Here is a 23,990-nt window from a genome sequence, read left to right on the forward strand (position 1 = left end):
CTTCAGGACCATAACTTTGGTCAGTGTTCTGTGTAGGCAGCAGTTTTATCACAGAATCACAGGAGCATTCCGGTTGGAAAAGACCTTTCAGATCATCAAGTCCAACCATTAACCCAACTCCGCCCAGTCCAGAGCTACCCCATGTCCTTCAGCACCACATCTACGCTGCTGGTGTCATTGAGAGCAAGTCATTTTTCTGCACAAATGAGGAACAGCACAACTGTGCTCAGGGGTGGGTGGTACAGAGCGGGATGTGAATCCTTGCAGGTCTCTCAGCCTGTATCCTCTGCCCGTCACATGAAGGGTTGCCAAGTTTCAGGAAAATTTTACTGTTAAGCACTTGGAAATACGGTCTTGGTTTCTTTTAACTTAGCAACGGATAAGATGTTCCACCCGGTTTGTGCCACGCTGCCTCCTCCCCGCCCCGGCGAGGCCCAGGGCCGGTCTGTTCAGCCCGCACCGCACCCAGGCAGCGCGGGAGAGCCCTTCCTCCGAGCGGCGAAGCACGTGCCAAGCCGTTCAAAGCCTTTTGGCGAAACCATTTTTCTTTCCCTACCGCGGACAAAAAACTGCCGAGCTGGCGAGCTTCACCCTGCCCCCCTGACCGGGGGCTGACCTCCCGCCGCCGCTCGCCTGTCAGCACCCCCACACACACTCCCCCAGCCGCGGGGCGGTGGCAGGGGCGGCGCTGCCGGGCCCGGCGGAGCTCCTCGTCCCTCAGGAGAGCGCAGTTTCCCTCAGAGCCGCTGCCGCGCCCCGCGCAGCCGCCGCCGCCGCTCCCGCCATTTCCTCTCAGGGGCCGCCGAGCGCGGGCGCGCGCCGCCGTCACGTGAGGCGGGCGGGGCGCGCGGGGAGGGGGGGCGCATGCGCGGCGGGCGGGCGGGCTGGCGCGGGGCGGCCGCGCCCCTGGCTGGCAGTGCTCGCTAAGATGGCGGATTTCCTGCCGTCCCGCTCCGTGCTGTCGGGCTGCTTCCCCGGCTGCCTGCTCACCAGCGGCGAGGCCGAGCAGCAGCGCAAGTCCAAGGAGATCGACAAGTGCCTCAACCGCGAGAAGACGTACGTGAAGCGCCTCGTCAAGATCCTGCTGCTGGGCGCGGGGGAGAGCGGCAAGTCCACCTTCCTCAAGCAGATGCGGATCATCCACGGGCAGGACTGGGACCGGGCGGCCCGCGAGGAGTTCCGCGCCACCATCTACAGCAACGTGATCAAGGGTGGGTGAGCGGCGGCGGTGGCGGGGCCGCCCCGGGAGGTGCCGGGGCCTGGGGGGCACGGCCGGGCCCGGCGGGGCGGGAGCCGCGGGGTCGCTGCCTCCTGCCGCCCGCCCGGCGCTGCGGGCGGCTCCCCCGGGCAGCCCCGCGGGGTGGCAGCCCCGCCGTGACGGGCGCGGCCCGCCCGGGCTGCGGCTCTTGCCGCGGGAGCAGCGGGTTCGGTCCGTCAGGTCCCGAGCTTTGCCATTTCCTGGCAATGCGGTGGCAGCGAGGAGCGGTCGTGGATGGGGGGGAGCGGAGAAGATGCACCTGGGAGTCCTTGAGGAGGGGACGGGTCCTGTGCCCGAGGAGGAAGCGCTTTCCCCTGCAGCGGGGGAAGCGTTGCCATCGTGCTGGACACTGGGCTGACACATCAATTAACAGAAACCCGCACCCAGAGCCGCTTCTCGTAGATGCGTTGCCAGAAACCTCCACTCATCGTTTAGGAGCAGGCTCGATTTCTCTGCTGTCATCCTCACTCCATTGGTCATCCTCACTGATTCTCTTATCTAAACCACTCATCGCATTTTTGGTTTGTACTGTGTTAGAGTCGGACACAGTCTTCACTGAGTTTCTCCAAACAGCAAAGTATTGCCAGACCTCAGGGTCTCTTGAAGGGGCTGGGGTCCAGTGATTCTTTAAGAAAAGTCTGTTAATCAAAACTGTTAACAAATCAAGCCTGGAAAAAAACTATAAATAGCAAGGCACTGGAAATCACGAGTGTGGATGTTGACCAGATTATAGGTTATTAATAAAGTACTTCCTACTTTGAGAAAGCATGCATGTAGGAACTGCAGATCTTTCTTGGAGGCTGCTTCCCTGCAGTCATTGCTTTTGACAGATGAAAAAATTACAAAAAGAGAATGAAGCCTGAAAAATATACTTTGGCATTTAACAGTAATGATATGTTATTATACAGTGATTTGTTGCTACATCTTAATTCTTATACCTCTCTCCATGCCTTTACAATTGCTTATTCTTACTGGATTTATTAAATTATTTTAATTTTTTCATCAGTATATTTAGTACTAGAATTCTTTTCCCTCAGCAGTATGATCATGATTTCTTTTCCTGAGGTCTGGTTTAAGAGAAGTTTAAAACCACTCAACTTATCCTAGAGAATATTTACCAAAACAACAAGAAGTGCAGCAAAATCTTTAGGTGATACAACTCTTCCTGCACTGAAACAGTAAAAACATACTTTCTTAAAAGTGCTGTGATTTTAGTGAGTGTTGTCTTCATATCTCTGAAAACATTAAAGGCAGAGAGAGTTAACTCTCTACAACTGTATGTATAAATAGGTATAACTAGATACCAAGTTCATAAAAATACGAAGACTATGGAACCTTAAAATAAGCCATCAGATGGTTTAACATATTCTGAAATAAGGTTTTAAACATACTTCATTTGTCTTGTATTCATGCCAGGTAAATCCAACACCTGTAGAATGACTCTGGAGATCAGAGGGCAGTGTAAATATCTGTCAAAGAGTTTGCTTGGTAGCACAGATTGTGGATTTAGTAACAAAAAATAACTCTTTTTCAGGAGTTGGATATTATACTGTTGATCATGGCCTTGTTTTCCACATAGTGGATATCTGAGCTTTGATATTACCTAAAAATGTAGTACTTTGAGTAAATTTTTCAGAAACTTGCTGATTTCCTACCGGGTGAGTTGTCCCAATAACCGTACAGAGTGAGCGCGTTGTTTGTTTGAAACTTCACGGGCTTTTAGGCTCGTGAAACAGGAGATGCTGAATCTCTAATTGCAGTCCTCTTTCATGTTGTTACAGGAGTGAGAGTCCTCGTAGATGCCAGAGAGAAACTTCATATCCCTTGGGGAGATCCTGCAAACCAGAGCAACGGAGACACGATGATGGCTTTTGACACTCGCTCGGTCACGGTGGTGCAAGGCATGGTGGAGACGGCCGTGTTCCTGCAGTACCTGCCAGCCATCAGGGCTCTCTGGGCAGACAGTGGCATCCAGCACGCCTACGACAGGCGCCGGGAATTCCAGCTGGTAAGATGTGTGCTTCAGTGCTTTTAATTGAGTGCGTATGATTTCTTGTTCCTGTGGTGCTTTTCCATCAAGCACCGATCCGGCGGCTTCCTCGTGGATCTGAAGTGTTTGTGCGTGGTAGACTGTTCCACTGTGGTATTGCAAGCAGATGCATTTAGCCCTTTCCCCCCCCCCCCTTTTTATTAAAACCAAGAATAATAAAGAGCTTCTGACATAATTGTCCTCATTTCATATGTGAGAAAGCTGAGGTATAGAGGGCTTTAATGTTCTGTACCAAAGCTGGTAACCTATGTAGTGCTTTTACCATATGATTTTACCATATGATTATTTCCACTCTTTATTCATCAACTTAAAAAAAAATGGTTTGCAATCAAGGAAGACTTAAGAGTAATGTGATTTTTAAGAAAAGATGTGCATGGGTTAATGAGAAGAATTTAAAAACCCCTCCCTTCTCTATTCCAATTTGAGCAATCTAGCAAACATTCCTTCTGTATACTTCCTGTTTAATTTTGAAGGTCTATGTTAATACTGGTGTGATGAGGTTTTTGCTACATTGAAGTTCTCAGCTGAAGTTGGAGTATACAATATAATAGTGGAGTGTACAATTCACTGGTGGGATTTGAAAGGAAAGAGACACATGTCTTGATTCTTGAACTTCTCCTGTCCATGGCAGTTAAAAGTCCCTTTGCTCCAATTCCATGCAAATACCACAAGGAAACTAAGAATTTAAGTTAAATTTGCTGTTCATAGACTTGTCTAGTAAATGCTGGTGTCACGGTGTTTTGTGAGTGGGGGTAGAGAACCTTAAAATAGATTAAATCTGTTCTTGTAGGTTTCTTAAACCTAAGTGGCTTTGTGTTTTTATGTCTTAAAAATAACCTTTGTGTTAGTGTGAATCTGAACAATAGCTGATGATGTCTCCTGTTGAGCTATTATGAATGGTTGTGCAATCATACCCTGACTTAAATAGGTTGTGTAAATACTCTATAAATATGTATTGCCCTGATCGTGGAATGTCTTCAAGAGATTGCAGAATGGGCAGGTGGTGGAGCAGGCTATCACCTGCCTAGCCTGGTGTGAGCTATATAAATAAGTTTCTGATGAGACCTGTTGCTCCTTGGATTTTGCCATCAAAGTGATCATAAAAGGCTAATTGCTCTGCTATAGTTAAGATCCTCTTCCGGTGCAGATGTGGCTTCTAGTGATGTCATTGCTGTTCTGGAGTGATCTGGTTTAAATTCCGTTAAATAAAATTGTTTTGCCTTTGATGAAGCATGTTTAGTGACTTCAGGGTAAGCAGCAAAGGAGCTATTACTGTTCTGTCATCTTGAGTCTCTGAGAAGTAGGTTCTTTCCATAGCTGAAGCATGTGCAGAGTTTCACTTTGAGTAGGATTTGAAGAATGTGTTCTTCTGATTCTGACAGGAAAAAAAAAAGCCCTATTGCTTTCTTTTGGAAATCCCTGATTCTGTATAATGTTCTCTGCAGAAATGTATATGGACCATCTTGTGTTCGAGGCAAAACTCAAGAATATTTCTGAATTACTCTTAAGAGTTGAGTACTGTCCTAATGCTAATCTTTGAAAGTAAGGTAACTGCCTTATTTATACTTAACATTGCTTTATTTCCTAAACCCTTTCAAAATTCTTAGCCAGAGATATTTATGCCAAGTTATAAACAGGAAAAAAAAAAAAAAAAAAAAGGCAGCTGAGTGATGTCATTGTATTGAGTGCAGGCAGAGTGATCAGGGCTGGCCAGGCACAGAGCCTCGCTGTACCCCAGGAAGCTTCCAGCTTCAGACCTCCATGTGGGCAACAGAATGGTGGGAAACCCCTGCAAGCAGTGCATGTTTTTTCTGTATCTGCTGACAGGCTTTGGAGAAGAGTGTTCAGAGCTTTTAGATCTGTGCCATAACATGGGAGGAAGACACAAGTGGGTAAGAATGCAGTGACAGGCAAACCCGAGGCAGGAGGTGGAGCAGGGGGAAGTTGGGAGAGACACGGTTCCGTTGTGTTGGGTACTGACTCTTGAAGCAAGGATTCATGACAGAAAATTGTTATCATTGTAGAGTGGGGAATAAGAAAAAAACACTGGTTTACTTCCTATTCAGCTGCTTGTGGCAGAAGGTGTTATGAAAGGAGAGACATCAGCAGCCATTAGATGAGTAGGAGAGAGGGGAAAGTGGCATTAAAAATAAGTGTAAAAATGTGGAGATTGAGGATGGTAGAAGATCATTGTTTAACTGTATAAACTCTTAACTTCAGACTGTTGAGTGAATTTCAGCTTTTTTCACCAGACAGTTTGACACTGCACTGAAAAACATGGTTCATATTAAGAGAATGCAGGCAGGAATGCTGGGAAAGTATTGTTTGTCATGGGAATAGGACACTTCGAGCAAAGGTAGAAGTGAGCAAATGAGGAACAGAGCAGTGATGGATAAGGAGTGAAAAATGCCAAAATTATACATAGAAATTCAGGAGGAAAGGAAGCGAGAGTGTGTAGCTCTAGAAACCATCTGCAGCTTGGACAGATGGGAAGTAGAGAGAAAGAGGGTTTAAGTTTGAAGTTTCTGCATGTATATGGTTAAAACTTAGTTCTAGGTACGTTTGTGAGCTATCACTGAGCTGTTCTTGCTTTTTTCCTTTTTCTCAGTCATCTTTCACTTAAAATGCCAGAGAAGATGCTAGGAGCCTAAAGAAACAATGTGGTCTTTTTATAGCAGCTTGAGAGGGGGGAAAAACAGAACTTGGTTGTATTTTAATGGAATTAGAAATCAGCATTTCCATGCCTAGTTCACTGGAGTGTCCTTCCTCATTTTGTTAACTAAAGTGGTCATGAGCATAGCCAGTATTACTTATTTTGCTTGGTATAAAAAGACAGGCCTTCTGGCCGCTAACAGCAATATTTATGAAAATTCATTAGTTCACACCTGTGCGGTGCTTTAAGAGCTAATTAGAGCTCAGTACAATATATGCCACTTCAGTACTTCTCAAGTGGTTAATATTATAATCCCTCCAATTTTATTACAAACTGAAGTCATTTGTGTGCTAGTTAACGGTGTTAATGGAGCCAAGGACTGCTTTGGCTCCGTAGCTTAGGCAGTTCTTAGAACTTGCACTTAGGATTCTGATCTTCCTCAAGCTTTCTCCCCTTCGTCTACTGAGCTTTTTTCTCCTGGCCCCTATTCAGATGCCTGTCAGGGATTAGTTACAGAGTTCATCTCAATCAGCCTAATGCTCTTTGACATCTAATTAACATGTCAGATTTTTCATTGCAAGTTGATTTCCGGTAAAAATCTCCCAAAATGACTTGGATAAATGTACCCGTTATCTTAATTCTGCAACGTGCAGACAGATTGAACCAGACATTTCTGAGCCTTTATATTAGTGCTGGTGAGCTGTTCAGTTATGTGGTTGGAAAGGCTGGCTGTTCTCACTGGGATTTGCTTGGAGGCACTGGCAGCTGCAGAGTGTCTGGTAACAGGGAGGAAAGCGCTTCTGGGTGAGAGTGCCCTGATGCACAGCCTCTGCTTCTGGGCCTTTGCTGTGGACTGGCATTTCTTGGCTTTGCTGCACAAGTCCTTAACAGAGAAGCATTTTGAAGTAGTCTCCAGGAGTCTTCAAATTCTCTGAGAATGCATAAGTGGGATGAGAGCTGAGTTGCTCAGATGCCTAATAAGCTTTTCTTGTTAAAGATAACTTCTAGGTGGGTTTGGATGTTTGCTACCAACAATTGTTGATCTTCAGATAGACACTTCTTGCCCCACTTGCAGATGACACTGAGTGCTGGTTGGTTGCCTGCAGTGCACAGGGCAGTGGGGACACTTTATTCTGTCCCCATTTGCATAGAACTGCAGACACAGAGGGTGCAGTAAGGATGATTGGATATGCATTTACCTCTGGATCCTGTTTACTTCTGTGACATGTCTGCAAGTGCTAGATCAGATTATAGAACACAGGAAAAGGCGTGTTCAGCTTGAACTTCTACTGCTAGTTTTGCTGCAGCTTCTCTGTAGCATTTTTCTGCTGCAGAGTAGGGTTTTTTGACAGTGTTTAGTTTACTGAAAGATTCTGTTTTGTCATATTCTGGATGGACTTTTCTCAGTTCTGTCTCTGAATATCAGTGGGCCTGGCATACACATGAAGATGTTAAATTAACTCCGGAGAAATAAGGAGTTCTCAAATGTCCACTGCAAAGTATGAGCAAAATTTACCCTTCAGGTGCCTTGGCTGCACATCCTTGAAATGTGTTTGGTTATAGAGCAGTGATCCTGCAGAGGTCAGAGCTGTTTGAACCCAGACTAGGCTGCCAGATGTTGAGGTCTTCCTCTTTCTCTAGCGTGGAGGCCAATCTTACGAAGCAGTTATGAGGTCACTTCGTGTCTCTATGCAGTCATGAGCGTAGAAACTGGAAGCAGACAGAGTCCCTTGTCTGTTGTTCATTAAAAGCATCTGCACCATGTTTGTGACACTGAATTTCAGAAGCTTTTCAGCATCTTGTGCCCTCTACAGTGTGTTGATATTCCTCTAAATATTCACCTCCCTACTCCACTAAGTTGGACATAGAGATGTCTTTTCCCTCTCCCTTTCCCAGATCTGCTCTTGGTTCTGGGATTGAGTGGTTGGTGCTCCCACCCTTGTTTCTGCTTGAAGTATGTAGGTGCTGATTCTATTGGGACATGCTTGAGTGCATGAAGTGTCAGTAGAAAGTTTCTCAGGCTGCCAGGAGAATTTTCTTTACAGATATGAGATCAAATCACTCCGTGTTTCTGTAAACAAGGGCATTAATTATTTGGGCACCTAAACATTTAAGTCAGAGTCATTTAGTTTAAATATAATATTTTAATTACACTGAATATTGCTTCTTTTTTTTTTTTGGGAAAAACAAAAAGCTGCTGCTTTCTATGCATTGAAATATAAACTATTTCCCCCTCTTTTCCCAATCATTAGATCTGCCAAACATCGGATAACAGGATGGCATGTGTACAGTGAATGTGACTCCTTAGAGCCTTTAGAAAGGTTAGAACTACTTGCCATCCTTTGGTCTTAATGTGAAAAGGATTTATCAAAGATTGTTGCTGTAACTATGGAAAGAAAAGTACCTCAAAATGAGTTATTCAAATCCTCAGAAAAGACTCTGAGTTCTTGAGGATTTGCTGTTTTTCATGCCCCAATGACAACATAATACTGGCTTTTAGCTTGTTCTAATAAGGCTCCATAGAGGGATTAACACAGGAGTCAAACAATAAAGAGGCTTGAGTTCCTTATTCTTGGTTTGTGGCCAGAAACCCATCAGTGTGTGTACTAGTGCTTTGGCCATGCAGATTGACTGTCATCCTTTTATTGAGCTGCATGATCTTCAGGTGAACTTTTATACTCATTTAACACAAAGTGCCATTTTTAAAAATAATTTTCCAAATGGGCATTAGGATGCCTTTTTCACCCTCTGAGTTACTGTGCCTTGAGAGGCTGTATTTGGGACTGCCTTATTCCCTTTCCACCATTCTGTCTTTCCTGTCTCCTGGTTTTTCTGATTAGCAGTAAAATATTAAAGTTTGGAGGGGAGTCTTGCCTTGTGAGCTGGTGTGGTTTTACTGAATAGCATCTTTGTCATAGTTTTTTCTAAACATTACTATTTTTCTTTTTTGTATTTTTCTTTGCTGTTCATTTCAAGCACAGATGTGGGTCTGGATTGAGAGGTCTTTCCATGGGAGATATCTTGATGTGAATATGTTCTCCCAGCACACGTGCCAGACAGAAGCATGCTGAGTTTTCTTCAACCAAGACTAGCAACTTTTTGGAGGCTTGTGTGCTACACTAAGCTTGTAGAAGCTTTTGTGCTTTTAGTGGAACCTCTGAGGATGGAATTCTTAATTCAGACTCATCCCAGATACCTGTTTATATGGAACAACTGCTTTTAAAATGCAGACTTTAACAGTGCAGTGTGGGAGCAGAGCGATGTGTTCTGCATACCCTGTCTTGAGCAAGCTTTGTCATACTGTTCATTGTGCACCCTAGTTTCCTAAGTGTTTGGTTGCAGAAAGCTAAAAGGTGTCCTACTTTCTGCAAAATCTGGATTTCTATTATTGAGCCTTGATTAAATAAAGGTAAAATAGCAGTGCCCTTCTGTTTCTGCAGTGCATGTCTGCAGCCTCTGAAGTGTTCAGAAGACTTTCTTAGCCTTTCACAAGTCTTGAATGTGTGAACCTGTTCTCAGCAGATTCTTTTAAATTGTCACAAATGTGTTAGATGAGCTTTTGCTGCTTCTGCTGCGTCCAGTGTAACATGAGACCTTGGGACAGACATTGATTCAGAGCCTATTTCCTTGCTGGCTGCTAAGCTCCAAGATAAAGCGTGTTTGTACCTGGAGCACAGTCTCATTTCATTACTTCAGAGGATTTAAAAGCAGCTGTGGCTTCACTGTGCTCTGGCCCTTCAGAAATGACTTGCTGAATAGGAGCCAAATCTGCATTACCAAGTGGCAGTGTTCATAGCTGTCAGCAAATCTCCATGCTGGCAAGCCATGTGGTATGAATGCAGCTGTGATCTCCCATCTATATAGGTGAAATTAATTTTGCACCTGAGGCAAAGAATACAGAGTAATCTTTTTCATATGTAAATATGGGATCCTTCAGGATTAAGGTGTGATGCCAGGGGCAGTGTTGATTTGTGCTGCTGTTCCCTGTTTTGGGCTTACTGTTGTATTTGATTGACTGTTTTGGCTGTCTTTACTGGCCAAAAGTTTGAGTTAATGATAAATGCTATTTATATGTCCTGAGTTCATGCTGTACTTCTTATGCAGAACTAGCAAAATGGTAGGAAACTTTAGCTTGTGGTAGCTGAGGAAGTTGCTTAAGAAAATGTGAGAAAACCAAAGTGCAGCTGACCTTACTACGTAAGAAAAGGAATAGAGTAATTGCACTAGTGTTTCACACAGAAAGCAAGATATTCTCCATACCAGCGTTGTGTCTGCTGGCACATTTTTCTTGTAAGCGTCCAAATTTACCACAAATCAGTTGAGAAGTTGAGGAGGTACAGAGCTTGCTTTTCTGCACAACAGTGAGCTCTATCACTGACAGTCAGATCGAGTCAAGCTGATACCAGGTGGTATCTTGCATTGCCCTGGAGTATAAAGCCTTTGTTTCTGTCTTAAAGGTGAATAAATGGGTCATGGAAGACTGTTGGTTAACAGCCTCAAACAGTAAATGTATTTAATGCAAATAAAAATCTCTTGAGACTTGCTCTGATACTCTACAACCAAAGTAGTTTGATGGGCTGAATTCAAATGGTGAATAAAGAAAATGTGTAAGACTGTGTCAGCAGCTAAAGAAGGTCCTAAATTATTGCCAGTATCTTCTCTACTTGCATGGCTGCATTAACAACAATCATCAGGCAATACAGCTGGAAAAGCTGAGGAATTAAATATAAAAAACACACAATTCTTTGTCATCACAATAACTGTCAACTTCAGCTATTTCACTGACAACAAATTTTGGGCTATAATAGGCAGTGAGCTGATTTGTGCAGCCCCTAATTCACCATGTGTGTTGCCTGCTTCTCCATCATGGTCATTTATGCCTTAAATGTTTTCCCAGTACCTCATAGTCTTCTTGGTTAAAATAATGGGAATGTCACACTCCACTGACTTGACTAAGGAACTGAAAAGACCCCAAATTCTTTTAGTGGAAAAGAGGTACAGGAATGTGAAATCACACAAGTTTCTGTATCTTTTTCCTTTGTTTAATGATGCTGGAGAAATAATTTTAAACAAACTGACTGGAGTCTCGGCAGCCTGCCTGGAATCGCTTCTCACTGGGCACATGATGGTATTTGATCACCAGCTGGTCACTGAATAAAGAGGATACAGAATTTCCAGGCGAGGCAACACAATGTACTGACACCATCTGTAGTTCAAAATACCTACACAAAATAGTGTGTAAAAAGTCACTGCAGGGTGGATGACTAATATTATACCTGGGGATTGCATAGAGACCTTGAACTGTTTTCACTACCAAAGAGCTACATAGTAATTAATTTATCTTTTTTCTACTTATAGTTAATTTCTAGTATGAAATTTTACAAGTGATATGAAATACTTAGAGCCTCTTGGAAATTGCTGCTGTTCAGGGAGTCTTGTGTACTTGACTGTTACTCCCAGTGCTCTAGACACAGCTTTTACTAAATTTTTAAAATACTAACATCTAATGATACATGTAGATCTTTCGCAAGACATAGTGAATTATCACTGAACCTTGTCAGATAGCTTGTAACAAGAGCTGATATATTAGCATGTCACTGTTTGCAAACGAGGATACCAGAACTTAATTGAAATGGTTTCTGCTAATTGAGACAGAGGAAGGAACTAAAAAGCATTTGGACGTCTAGATTTCTCATGAGGCTGAAATAGAAACCAAATGTATTTTATAAAACTGAATCCTAGAGATAGTTCAGTGCATGCATCAGTATCTCATTTAGGGTTCTGCTTTTGAAAATTTTTGGTTTAGTTCACAGAGTATGCAATAATGGACTTTTTTAGTATCTTAAAGTTCAATATGTCCAGTTTTAGTGCTGATACATTTCCACATGCCAAATATTTCCCATGTTTTTGGGAGCCTTTGCTGTTTTTTTACAACTTGGAAGCAAGTAAATCTCTAGATGATGGATGGCAGATTTGCAGACTCACTACTGCTCCAGCATTAGATTAAATGCAGTTTGAGTTGCAAACACATGAAGTCATGGAGCCAGTGGGTCAGTGCACTGAAAGAAGAGCAAATGTTTACAGTCTTTACAGTCTGGTTCCAGTCTGTTTTGTGTGCAAAACATTTGAAGTTTATATAGATGCTTCCCAGCATGTAAATAGTAATTGGGAGGTAGCTGTTTTGGTCAGTGCATGTTTTCAGAGGACTTGTAGGTCTGCATGTGTGCCGTGACTTGGAAGATTTGTTTCATCAATGACACTGGAAAATCTTTTACAAAGTATCAGTGTCTTTCCTAAAGTAAACTTTCTGGAAGAGGGGTTAGGATTGAAATACTTATTGAGGGAGAAAGTAAGAAGATCTTTGAAGAAAGAAAGTGCACCTGATCTTGTGGGCAGCGTATCCTAATTTGCTTTCATGGATTCATTTCTGTTCAGATTCTGGCAAACAGAAGCATCTTCATTAGATGCTATGGTTCTGCATGTGTTGTGTCCTATGTGCCACTTACTGCATTTCCCAACCTGGCTCTGATCTCTAGAAGGAGCTGCAGGAGACTTGAGTTTGCTTCTGATTTGGAAACACTGGTGATCCAAAGCAAAATGACATGCCAGGATAAATGCTGTGTATTCCTGGGGTTTTTCATTGTGGGAAAGAGTCTCAGCAGACTTTAGGGTTTTGCTTTTGAGTTGTACAAACAAATTATTACTCAAAGCTACACAGTTTCTGCAGTTTCTCAGCTGTTTATAGAATATGGCTCATCTTGGTTTCCAAGCAGAGTTTCAGAATTAGTTGGAAATATGATAAGAGTGCCTTGTGTGGAAGAAACTGGAGTTCTGTAGGCTTTCATGGAGTGCTGTTTCATGCCTAAAGTGGTAGTGAATTTTCATACTTTTAAGCATTTGTTAAGAATCTGGACGTTATATCCTTTCTTCAGGAGAGGGGAGAAATACCTAGCTAAGCAAAATTAAATTGGATTTCTTGCCTCATAGAAAAGTAATTCAAAACTGGAGCTTTTTGCTCTGTGATACATTAGTATGTGGATTAAGTTCTTAGTGCTTGATCATGTCTTCATTTTGTTAATTGGGATAGCATGTAACATCTGAAACAGTGGGAATGCTCCACTGACTGGAGAAAATCCAAGTCTGAGTTGAGTAAGTGAATGTGGCACTTGGAGGGGTAGTGCAAAACTGAACCTGGGGCAAGAAGGAGAAACTTGTAGAAAGAAAATGAGGGAGCCTCATTTGGAGTATTTGGTTCTCGGTTGACTTGTGTGTTTCTTGTCTTATCTTCCCTCTTCCACCCACAACTGTTGGGACATGGCAGCCATGGGAGATACTCCTGGGTACCCAGCAGCTTGCAGGTGTTGCTGGGCAGCTGCAGTGCAGGAGCTCAGGTTGGTGTGCTCTGTCTTCCTCCATTTGTTGTCCACATTTTGAGAATTATGGATTAATTGGATTACACTGTAAATAAGGGATAATAGATTAAAGGGATATTATTGGGTTAAAATCCTTCTTAAACCCCTTCACCTTTCTTTGTTAACACCATTATGCAAGATAAAAATGTCAGTCATTAAATTAACTTAGTGTGAGTCCTTCCTTTCTAGGCCCCTTTGTAGCTTCATGCCGTTGAGCACCCTCAGCCTCTCCTGCTTTTAGGACAGATACACAGTTTGTGTGACCAAACACAAGGCAGGTTTCACTTCTACACCACATGATGCAGTTCTCGTTGCTTTGAAAAAAGTCACAGACAACTCGAGCTGCATGCAGGAAGTGCTGAAAAGAGGAAATAGGATCGTGCTCTGGGCAGAGGTGGGATGAGCAGTGACGCATTGGTGACGTCTGCTGGGGGGGAATGGGATTATTGTGTACTCCTGTGCAAGCCCAGGTAGCCTCTGTCTGAAACTCCAGCCTTACAAAGAAGTGGCAATTAATTCAAATGTACCTAAATTTTATCTTTGAAAATGGGCAGATCAGATTTAAAGTGACTTTTCAAGTGGTTGAGCTGAAGAGAAGGAAATGTCTGCTCTCGACAGACCATGTCTGGGCTTCAGCCCTTTCAAGTCTGGTCCATTAATGCTTCCATTGCCCTGTAAAAGCAGTTTACCCTCCCTGCTTGGGGAGAGCAGGATTGCTGTAGCAGTTGGCTGCTCTGCACGTGGCTGCAATGATGCTCAAATAGCGACTGCTTTGCTTTGGTGGGTGTGCCAGTTTCTGCTGGTTTTAACAAAACTTTGGCCATAATTAACACTTGGAGAAAGGAAACATACTTCTCTCCAGGAAATGTGTTTTGTGTTAGAACACACACAGACAAGTATTTTGACCCAGGCTTGCAGTTTAGTGAGTAAATACACTGCTGCTTACCTCAACACTTTTTCCTATATACCTTTAGCACCCTTATTAAAAGTTAGCTATTTTATATGCTTATTGTAAACTCCCTGCTAATAAAATTGCTGCTTAAACAGGGAACTTTAGAGCACACAAGTGGCAACTGGGAAACAAATTGTTTCCCTGTCACCTTAGGAGATACCAAGCAAGTTGTTGAATTGCTGCTGTAAAATAGGGAAAGTATCTGGGCTTTGTATTTAAGTCCTTGAATAAAAAAGTTATAGGTAGGAATGTCATATTCTGTTGACTGGGGCATGTTTGAAAGAGGGAGGGATCCTCAGAAGGCACTGGGAAGAGTGACTGGTGTTAGGTACTTTGCAGAAACCTGAAAGCTGGGAAGGAACCAAGGTATTTTATTTACCATCAAGTCTGAGGCCAGCAGAAACTGAAACCAAATCAAAGTCTTGACATAAGACTTGGTTCAACTTCTACAGGTCTGACAATCAATACAGTTGTGGATTTGAGCTCAATAATTTAATTAGGCCTAGGTGCATTCACAGCATAAGTGTCTCATCTGGATCATCTGCCTCTGTGCAGTGTTAAGGGCATCCCTCCCTTGGGTGGAGGAGAGGAGGCTGTAGTGCTCTCTGATTCCTCTCCCACTAGGAAACCTGCATTGATTTGACCAAAACATTTCTCCATTCATTATCTCTCTTCTTATTACTGAAATTTCAGAAGACATCTGATGAAACTTCAGTATTGATTTGCAGTCTGCCTTTGAATCAGCTTGGGGCAGGGTGGTAAGAGAATCAAGATTAGGGAGTCTTTTCTCTGGATTCTTTGTCCAAATCCTCAGATACAGATTTATCTGAATTAAGCCTCTAATAGAAAAATACTATACATAATTAAGTGTATTTTCTAAATATTATTAGGGTGTTGTAAGATGCAGAATTTTAAGGCTTTGGTTATTCCTCCATCATCTTACTTCCTTCAAGCTGCTTTTCCCATGATATGGGTGGTTTGGTTTGCATGTAAGTTTAGGCAATTACATGCCAGCCTAAAAACACTGTAGTTACCTCTTCTTATTCTAAACTAGGCTTTTAAAAATGCTTTTTTGTTGGTAGTGGTTTTGTTTGTGTTTGTGTGGGTTTTTTATTAAATAAAATAGGAAATCTTTGTTTCTCTTGTCCCAGAGATTCAAGTAAGGTCAGGAAGAGAAACATTTTGATTATTCCTATAATTCTAGTCTAGAGTTACTACGTTTTATCTTCTCTATTTTCTTTAAATATCTGGTTTATTCTTTCAGATAGTTAAGACTTGTCAGTTTAGTATGTTCCACTGAACTTGAAGCCAAACATAGATGGTTTGATAAATTGTGTGTTTCTTTCTTTAAACCTTGTGATGGCTAAATCTTTTATTTGATGCTTTTTCTCAGTGTTTTTTGTTGTTTGGGGTTTTTTTAAGTGATTGCTGTTGGAAAAATGTAGTGCCTGCATTCCCCTAGAACTGCTAGAAAGCCATTTGGCCATGCTAAGGTTTCAGCAAATCACATTTAGATTGCTGACATTGTTTTCATGGAAACCAAATAAATTGGTGCCACTTCCTGGGTTTAAAAGATGTGTTCATCTGTTGTGTATTTCGTGTCATCTTTTTTTTTCCTCCCCAGGATGATTTTTGTGGTTACTTAGCTTGAGGCACTAATTAGTATCTTTCTTTGTGCCAAGTTTTGTGTATAAAAGATAGCTAACCTGGTGTACTTCAGAAGACCACAGGAGCAGTTACTGTTGTCCTACAGGTGAATGACCAACATGGGCTGCAGTCCTGTTGTGGAAAGGGTGCATGACATAAAACTTGGAGATATTTCATTGCACAGGCATGAGCAAGGCTAGTTAAAAGAAGTGCGGTGTTGTAAGGGAAGCTGTTGTAACATCAAGTACCTTGATAAGAATATGATGTAGTTGTGTTTTCCTGTAAATCACTTATGTTCATGATAAAATGACTTGGCTTGGCTTTCTGCAGTAAGGATCACAAGACTCCAGGAGGCACACAAGCTGTTTTGAATCAAACCTTTCTGAAAATGGAATATTTGACAGTTATGAATAAAGTTATTTAACAGTCAACTTCCTGTGGTTTAGATGCATTTTTGAATCAGGAGGAGGCTGAAGGACTGCATCTGAGATGTGTGTACTCCATCTGAACAAAAAAGGACATCTACAAGCAATCTAAGTGATTGCTTAAAATTCTTGTATGGTTTATTTTAATCCTGTATTAATGAAGCAAAAATGCAGTCACCTAACACTGGAAGATCTTTGAAGTTGATGTGTAGGCCATTCATTCCGTTGTACTGCTGTGTGTTCAAGAAGTTTGCTGTATTGCAGCATGTCAACATGCATATGAGAAATGTGCTCAAGGCTGAGTTTGACTTGGTTGCTTCCATTGGCATCCTTGGGGCTGTGCTTTAAGTTCAGTAGGAGGGAGCAGGCAGTGGAGGAGTGAGGCTCACTGGTGTGGTTCCTGCAATGTAACAGGTCACTGGTAACCTGCAACTGCAGTGCAGAAGTTGGCAGTTCAGAACTGCTCAACTGTAAAAAATGATTTTAAAGGATTCACCTGCATTTATAGAAAACCCCAAAGTTCACTTGTGGCTAATTTCAGACCTTCGTATCACTGTATTTTTTAACTAGATCTTTGATTTAAATTTCCATTGCATGGGTGTTAAGACGACAGAGATGTCATGGAGAGGGACAGTGTTTTTAATGGGGCAGACCCAGCGGTTTCTCAGCCTCCTGTTGGTTCTGTCCTTGCTGTGGCTCTGTTGTGGTTTTGACAGCAGGTTGGCTGCTGCAGCAGCCACAACTGCAGGGCCTGGACATGGTGAGCCACGCTGGAGCTGGTGGGGCAGAGTGGGAAAACCCAGTTTCTTTTTTCTAGTCATCTTGGGTAAACCAGAAAGTTTCCTTTGTCTAAGAGGAAATTTTAGAATGCAACAACTGTCTGTTGAATACAGCTGTTTAAATGCAGCCACTGCCATTGATTTACAGAGAGAGATCTAGTTCTCTGTCTCATATCAAGAAAAAGTAGCCTAACACCAAAGCTGTTGTTATACAGGATTGTGAATAAATCACTTACTTACTCAGTTGTAACAACTCTTGGCATTCAGGCTTTCCTTGGTTGTTGCATAGTGGGTTTTTCAGTGGATTTCTCCTCATGACTGTATAAAATACAGAGGCTCACCCCTTTGGAAAAGGAAGTCTTGCTTGGTTTGCTTTGTAATGCCACCTTTTTGAGGCTTGTTTAAAATGGGTCAGAGCTCTTCGTTTCTACAGTAGTGTCTTCTGATAATAATCTGTTAGTCATGTAATTTGCTTTTCAAGGCTACCTGCAGTTAGCAGAGCTTAGCCTGCTAATACGAAGATGACCAGGTCAGACAGATAATTACCACTAGTCAAGGCAGTGGATTGTAGCTGTATGATAAGGAGGGATGTGTGGAATGTGATGGAAGAAGAGATGAAGAATTTGAAGCTGTTGTAAATTCCTAATGCCATACAAATTGGTAAAAGCCATGATTGAACAGTTTTTGTCCTCAGATGCAGAGTTGAGTCCTGTTGATGTAACTTGCTTGGTGTGTCATATTAGTGGTCAGAATACATTTTTCATATGGGAGGAACCCAGTGGCTAAGCTGAAGATGTAGAGGAGGGAAGCTGGTAGTTTGTAACTGATTGCTTTTATAGTTTAATTCCTTGAGTTTCAGAATGGCCTTCTTGATATTTGTCTTCCAGTGACTTTGCTACCTGACAGCCTAGAAAGCTGAACAGTCTTCTCAGGGTGCTTTCTGGCAGTTACTTTACTGTTGGAGGTGTGGCTCCAGAGAGAGCATGGCTGTTGCTGCAGGCCAGTGTATCTTGCATTTGTGTTTTCAGGAAATCCCCTCTTTTGGAAAGCTGCTTGTGGGGGTGTTTTGTGACCTTTTACAGGCTGTGGCTTAGTTGTCTGCTCCAAGTGCTCAATCCGTTGCAATAGCAGTAAGCCTTGGGACTTAAAGGAGAGGTAGTAAGTCATGCATTCCAGTTCTGCAGAGTTAATGCTTCTTTAGGGAGTAGGTATTGCAGTAAGTAGTATAAAAAAGAGCTGTCTAAGATTAAAATATATGCATGCACACAACCCGTGCATACTTACAGCCTCTGAGGCCCAAGTATTCTAGAATAAATAACTTCACTTAATGAGTCTGAAATCTTGCTGATTTGTATGTAGTCTTGTGGGGGAGGGAGAGGTTGCCAGCTCCTACTAGGACCTAAGGAAAAAATTAAGTCTGACCTTAAACTTTACTTTGTCTTAACATTCAGCTACACACAGTGCACTTAGTACTTGGAAGGCCTGAATTCTGATCCTGTTACTCCTGCTTGGGAAGCTTGATGGATCTGTGCATCAAGGTTGTGTATTTTTATTTTCTGTGAAATAGGAATTCTCTTGCCCTACACTTTCCTTTCAGGATTGAGGCTAAAATGGATTTCTGAAGTGCTGAAAAAGATGTAGGTGTAAAATACTTCTATTGTCCTTGCAAGTGATTGCTCCTTTGTGCCTCCAGACTTTTTAAAATGGGTAGTGTTGCTGCTGCAGTTTGTCACTCTAGAGAAAATCAGCAATGTCAAGTTAAATAGAAGGTGAAACAAGGGAGCAGAACTGTTTTGGACTCTTTCCCTGCAGGTGTGTCAAGCACAAGGCGTGTTTCAACCAGAGTCCCAGTCTTGCCTAATGAGAAGTTTTTGTTCAAATTACACGCTTAAAGGTGCAGCATCTGCTTGTATTATGTCACTTTTTTAGTAGCTGGAAAACTTGCAAAGGTACCTGGTTTGTGTGTTTGCCAGACCCTTTTTGGACTGTTATTTACTCGACCCTATTTTACTGCTGCTTAGATGACACATTTTAATGTTGAGATTTGGTATTCTTCAATAAGTTTGCCGAGTTCAAATTCAAGAGAGGGAAAGTCATTATCAGGGTGTAAGTCTGGTCCTGATTCACTTGTCTGGCTTGGATACAGTTGTCCCAGCCTTGGATGCTTCTGGAATTTCTCATCAAGACAATTCAGTTGGAATTCTAGCTTTTCCATTTGCAGAGTGAAAGCACAGGTGGTTTCTTTTCTATATTTACCATAAAGTAAGTAAGTTACAGCTTGGTAATCAAGAGCTTCCGAAAGGAAGTGCCTTTGTGCTTCTGTGAAGAAGCTGAGAATCCTAGAAAGGTACTGCTTTCTTTCACCATGAATTCAGTCAGTACATCACCTATTGCAAGTGCGCTCAGGTTCAGCAGCATCCTTGTAAGACTTTTACCTTAATCCCAGCACCCTAACAGAGTTCTGGACAGTTGGCTGTTGTTCTTGTTTACGGTAAAAAAATCCTTAGTTCTGCACTAGTGGGAGGATTAAAAGCTGCATTTACTATTTGTAAGGATAGTGATGGCTTGAATCCAGAAGGTAACCTGCACAGTGGAGGTGGTGTCATGCAGCTTGGCAGCACAGAGCACTGGTCATGGTTCCCAGGGTAAGGAGTTCTCCAGCTTGGTCTCTGATAGGAAACTTACTAAAAATATTTGATCTGTTGTGGTTTCTCATCCTCTATTCTGACACTCATTTACTGTGCTTGGGGGAAGCAGCTGAATGAATGGGATTGTATGGCAGTGCAGTTAAAATCAACTTGTCTCCAATGATTAATCCCTGTACCCGAATGCCAGTGTTTGCAGACTCTTCAAAGGGTTAGAAGAATTGAACGTATCTTTTGAGAATGAAGGTGTGGTTGCTTCATTGATACTCCCTTGTGAATAACACTGTAGGATTTCTATAGCAATTCTACACCCAGAAAGAATTTGACTATTATAAATGTGCCTACCTGTGCTTTTAAGATTAAATATCAACTGGACTAAATAAAATGTCAGTTGTGTTCTTAGGATAGCTGCTTAAAAATGGCAGTGATTAAAGCTTACAACACTTAAATGTAGATTTCAGTAAATTAACTGGACTTCAAAATGTAAACTATTTGGATCAAGTGTGTCACTTATTTAAATAACCATTTGCTTTATTTTTAGGGGGAATCTGTAAAGTATTTCTTGGACAACTTGGATAAACTTGGAGAACAAGTAAGTTCTGTTTTCTTTTTCAGTCTTAAGTTTTAAGTAGCCTTTGTGATCTCTGGGTTTTAAACTGCTGCAATGGAATTATTGTCTACTCAAATAACCTTAGTTAACTTTGTCCCATTATCTCAGCAGTTCATCACTGACATGTCAAAAACACGGGGCAATGCACGGGCCAAGAGACTTTCTGGAAAACTTCTGTAGAAAGTGAACAAAAAGCAAGTTGCAAATGCTTGTCTGGTCAGAAGACTGTTAAAGTAGCACTTCAGTACCAGTTGATACCCAAAAATGACTACTTTTGTTTTTACAAATCCAGTTAGGGACACAAAGTTAAATCAGAGCACTGGTCAGTGGCACGTTTCTGTAGTGTCTACTTTAAAATAAACAAACTTGGTCCAGAATCAACTTACTTTCTCTGGGGAAAAAACTGAAACTTCTGTAGAATACTGTTTGACAGGAATGGTGATGAATTATGATACATGGTGGCTACTGTTGAATAATGAAGTTGTATGCTGATACTCATTAGGTGTGTATTGCAGAAATGTGGAAAAACTGCCTTTAAAATTCTAGCTTCAACTCCATGGGGAGCCAGTTTCTCCATGGTCATTTCCAGTTGATGGCTAACAAAGGATGAAGGAATCCAAACCACTTCAGTCGAATCCTGTTACATCATGCTTAATTTCATTTTTCTTCTTCTCTCCAACAGATGAAAATTAAATTTTAAGCCAGACTATTTTTCTGCTTCGAACTGTCATTTTTCTAACGAGAGCACTGGTGATCATCTTGCAGAATCGTGTGCTTCCCAGACACCTTGCTTGAGAGCCCCAGCATTTGGTCTCTGAGTTTTGATTTGATCTGGAGAGCTGCATTCACTTTACTGAACTGCTGCACTTTTCTGCTAATGGTGCATTTCTTATGGTCCTTGAATCCAATGGCACTTTAGTTTCAAAGGTGGTTTGTTTGGGTTTTTTCCCCATACATTTAGGTACATTAGGGTAAAGATTTTTGCAGCTTCTTTTTGAAGTTCTTTTATTTAGAAACCTTGGTCTTTTTTTTTTTTTTTTTTAAATGAAAGCATGAAACTGAAGTCTCTAGGGTTTCTGTATTTTTGTATACACACTTTATTGTAGGTCTGGTGTTGCTGTGGGAATGCTGAGCTCTGAATTACAGCTTTTCTGGTTTAAAGTTAGACTGAATGGTGCTGAGATACAGAGGGACTCTTCAAGATCCGCTGTCATAGAAGATGTTGGGTCTTTGTGGGAAAAGTGCTAGCAAAGCTTTGTTTCTGAGTGAAAGATTTTATAGGTTCTTCTGATTTACTCTTATATGCAAGATTTGTCTAAAGATTGTTTCCCCAAACTGTTTTAATGTAAGTAGTTTACTGTTCTTATCTGTTATCTGCTACAACTGGGCTGGCCTGCAACTAAATTGCTTATAAACAGATATATCTGCTATTCATGTGCCTCCTGCCAAAAGGGAGCTAACAGCACATAGGGAAAATAACTTAATGTTCAGATTTAATCAGATCAGCAAAATAAGAGTCGTTGGCTGGTATATACACTTGGGATTGGCTGTATTCCTTGTAACGGTTTGTTGTTATTTCATCTGCCAATGCAGACTATATGTATTCCAAATATCTCCTAGAGAGACATTGGTTTCCATGTTGTGATTGGATTGTATTGATGCCTAAAATTCTAATACTAACTAGGCAAACAGTGATGTGGTAGCCAAAAAAGCTACCTGATAACCAAAATCAGTCCTTTAGGATAAAACAGACTGTAGTGAATTGGAGGAAGGAGATAATTCAGGAAGAAGCACATGTTTCAAGTCAATATCAGTATGTATCCTTGGGAAGAGCTGCACAGAAAATAAAATAAAAAACCTCCTGTCCTCAAATAAGAAAAAAAAAAAGCCCCCCCAAATGGAAGGAGATTAAAAAGAAGGTTTGTAAGGCTGGTCAAAGTGTAGAAAAAGAGGGTGTGCTTGGTGGTGCCTGCAGGCAAAGCACTGATTGACTGATGAAATATTGAAATGGCTTAATACTTAGTGCTGTCCAAGGAGAATATTCAGCTGATGCTGCAGTCTTCAGGTGTGCAAAATGGGACCAGCAGTGAGAATGGGGCTAGTTCAGAATTGGCAGTGCTATTATCCCAGGGATCTGGGTGGGAGGCAGGAAACATAATCGTCCTTCAAAAAGATAAGAAATCTCCCACTGCTGTAGTTAGGAATTGTTGTATTCAGTTTCCTGTAGCCAGATGGGGGCTGTGTAGCAACCACTTGACTTCCAGTGCACTCATTTGCAGACTGTTGCATCAGAGGAACTGTTATCTTGTATAAAACATGGTAGATCTTCTGTGCATGTAGATCTTGAAAGCACTTGAAAGGATTTTATTTGTGGTTGCAAGTGTGGAAGGAATTTTAAATGAGTAATAGTACTTGAGAGGGAATTTCTCAGGAATTCTAGGGATAAGCTCCTTGTTCTTGAAAGCTTTACTGAATAAACATTACCAGCCAACTCCCAGAATAGTTTGCTTTGTGCTTGTTTAAATATTGAAGGCATATATGGCCTTGCATGTTATATTAATTGATTTTATTTATTTACTTTACTAATTTCAGTCACTCCTGGGCTTTCCTAAGACTGTCTGGTTTTGTTCTGAGAACTTGAAACTAACTTCATGAGTAGTAAGATTATATGTTCCTGTTTGAAAGATGGAATAAGTGTTGAACCTGCAACATTATGTTGCCTAAATCTTATCAGTCAGCTTTACTCAAAATCCCTTCACATTTGCCCAGTGACATTTGAGACAGTCATTGCTCTATTCCTCTAATTGTTTTCCCTTTCTTAACAATTTTTGGTAGAAAATACCCAAGATAAATGTAACAAAGAGGAAAATCTTATTATCTTTTAAAGTTGCTTCTCTTAATCAGACAAAGGGTTTGGCAGCATGTGCTTGTTGCTCAGTTTGGAGAGGACATGGTGCTGCTTTAGCAGTTCAACTGTCCTGCAGATTTAGGTGGTGCGGGGTTTGGATGTACAATGGTTCCACAGCAGAATGTGCAGGGTGGGGAGCCTGTTCTCCAGAGACCTGCTTTCTAGCTCCTGCCTCAGTAAAAATCAGTGTCTTAGTCATGGGCAGCTCAAATAAAGAAACCTGGGAGCTCAAACAAAGCAGCATCTCCACAGCTTGTTTCACCTTTGATCTTATATAGTAAAGTGAAGTGATATTTGAGTTTTTGGAACGTGGTGCTCACGATTTTAAACCTTGCTTCCTTAAAGGCTGTGGTTCAAACTTGCCCAGCTGCCTTAAGAATACTAGTATTTAAATAGCCATGTACTGGTGTGTTTGTTCCCCCCAACCTGGCTTACTGCTTGACTCAGACTTTCTGGACCATGGTCTGACACATCATTTATAGAAGCTCCAAGTTTGGTAATTGGCACTGCCAAAGGAAGATCCTGGAGCAGTCACTAAGAGAAGACTAAAATTCAAAGTCTGAGACCTAAATTGCACTCTCTGAAGTTGTGAGAAATGCTGGAAAAATGTAAGGAAAAGTTTCCATAACAAGTGAACAACAAAGCTTTAAG

The 23,990-nt window shown here is 41.8% G+C and overlaps 2 protein-coding genes across 2 annotated transcripts in view; one reads left to right on the forward strand and one right to left on the reverse strand.

The window, feature by feature from the left end:
* RGS9 (regulator of G protein signaling 9) overlaps nt 1-769 on the reverse strand; it is a 36,099-nt gene extending 35,330 nt beyond the window's left edge. Inside the window, exon 1 of the mRNA XM_051634981.1 lies at nt 617-769. The gene's annotated coding sequence lies outside the window, so the exon portion shown is untranslated. The remainder of the gene's footprint in view (nt 1-616) is intronic.
* Nucleotides 770-877: 108 nt separating this feature from the next.
* The window catches only part of GNA13 (G protein subunit alpha 13), a 28,931-nt gene continuing 5,818 nt past the window's right edge, over nt 878-23,990 (forward strand). The window contains exons 1-3 of the mRNA XM_051634882.1: nt 878-1,211; nt 3,040-3,266; nt 20,363-20,413. Of these exons, the coding sequence (XP_051490842.1) occupies nt 929-1,211; nt 3,040-3,266; nt 20,363-20,413 (561 nt within the window). The 5' untranslated portion in view covers nt 878-928. The remainder of the gene's footprint in view (nt 1,212-3,039; nt 3,267-20,362; nt 20,414-23,990) is intronic.

Source organism: Apus apus, chromosome 17 (genome assembly GCF_020740795.1).
Source record: "Apus apus isolate bApuApu2 chromosome 17, bApuApu2.pri.cur, whole genome shotgun sequence".
Classification (NCBI taxonomy): domain Eukaryota; kingdom Metazoa; phylum Chordata; class Aves; order Apodiformes; family Apodidae; genus Apus; species Apus apus.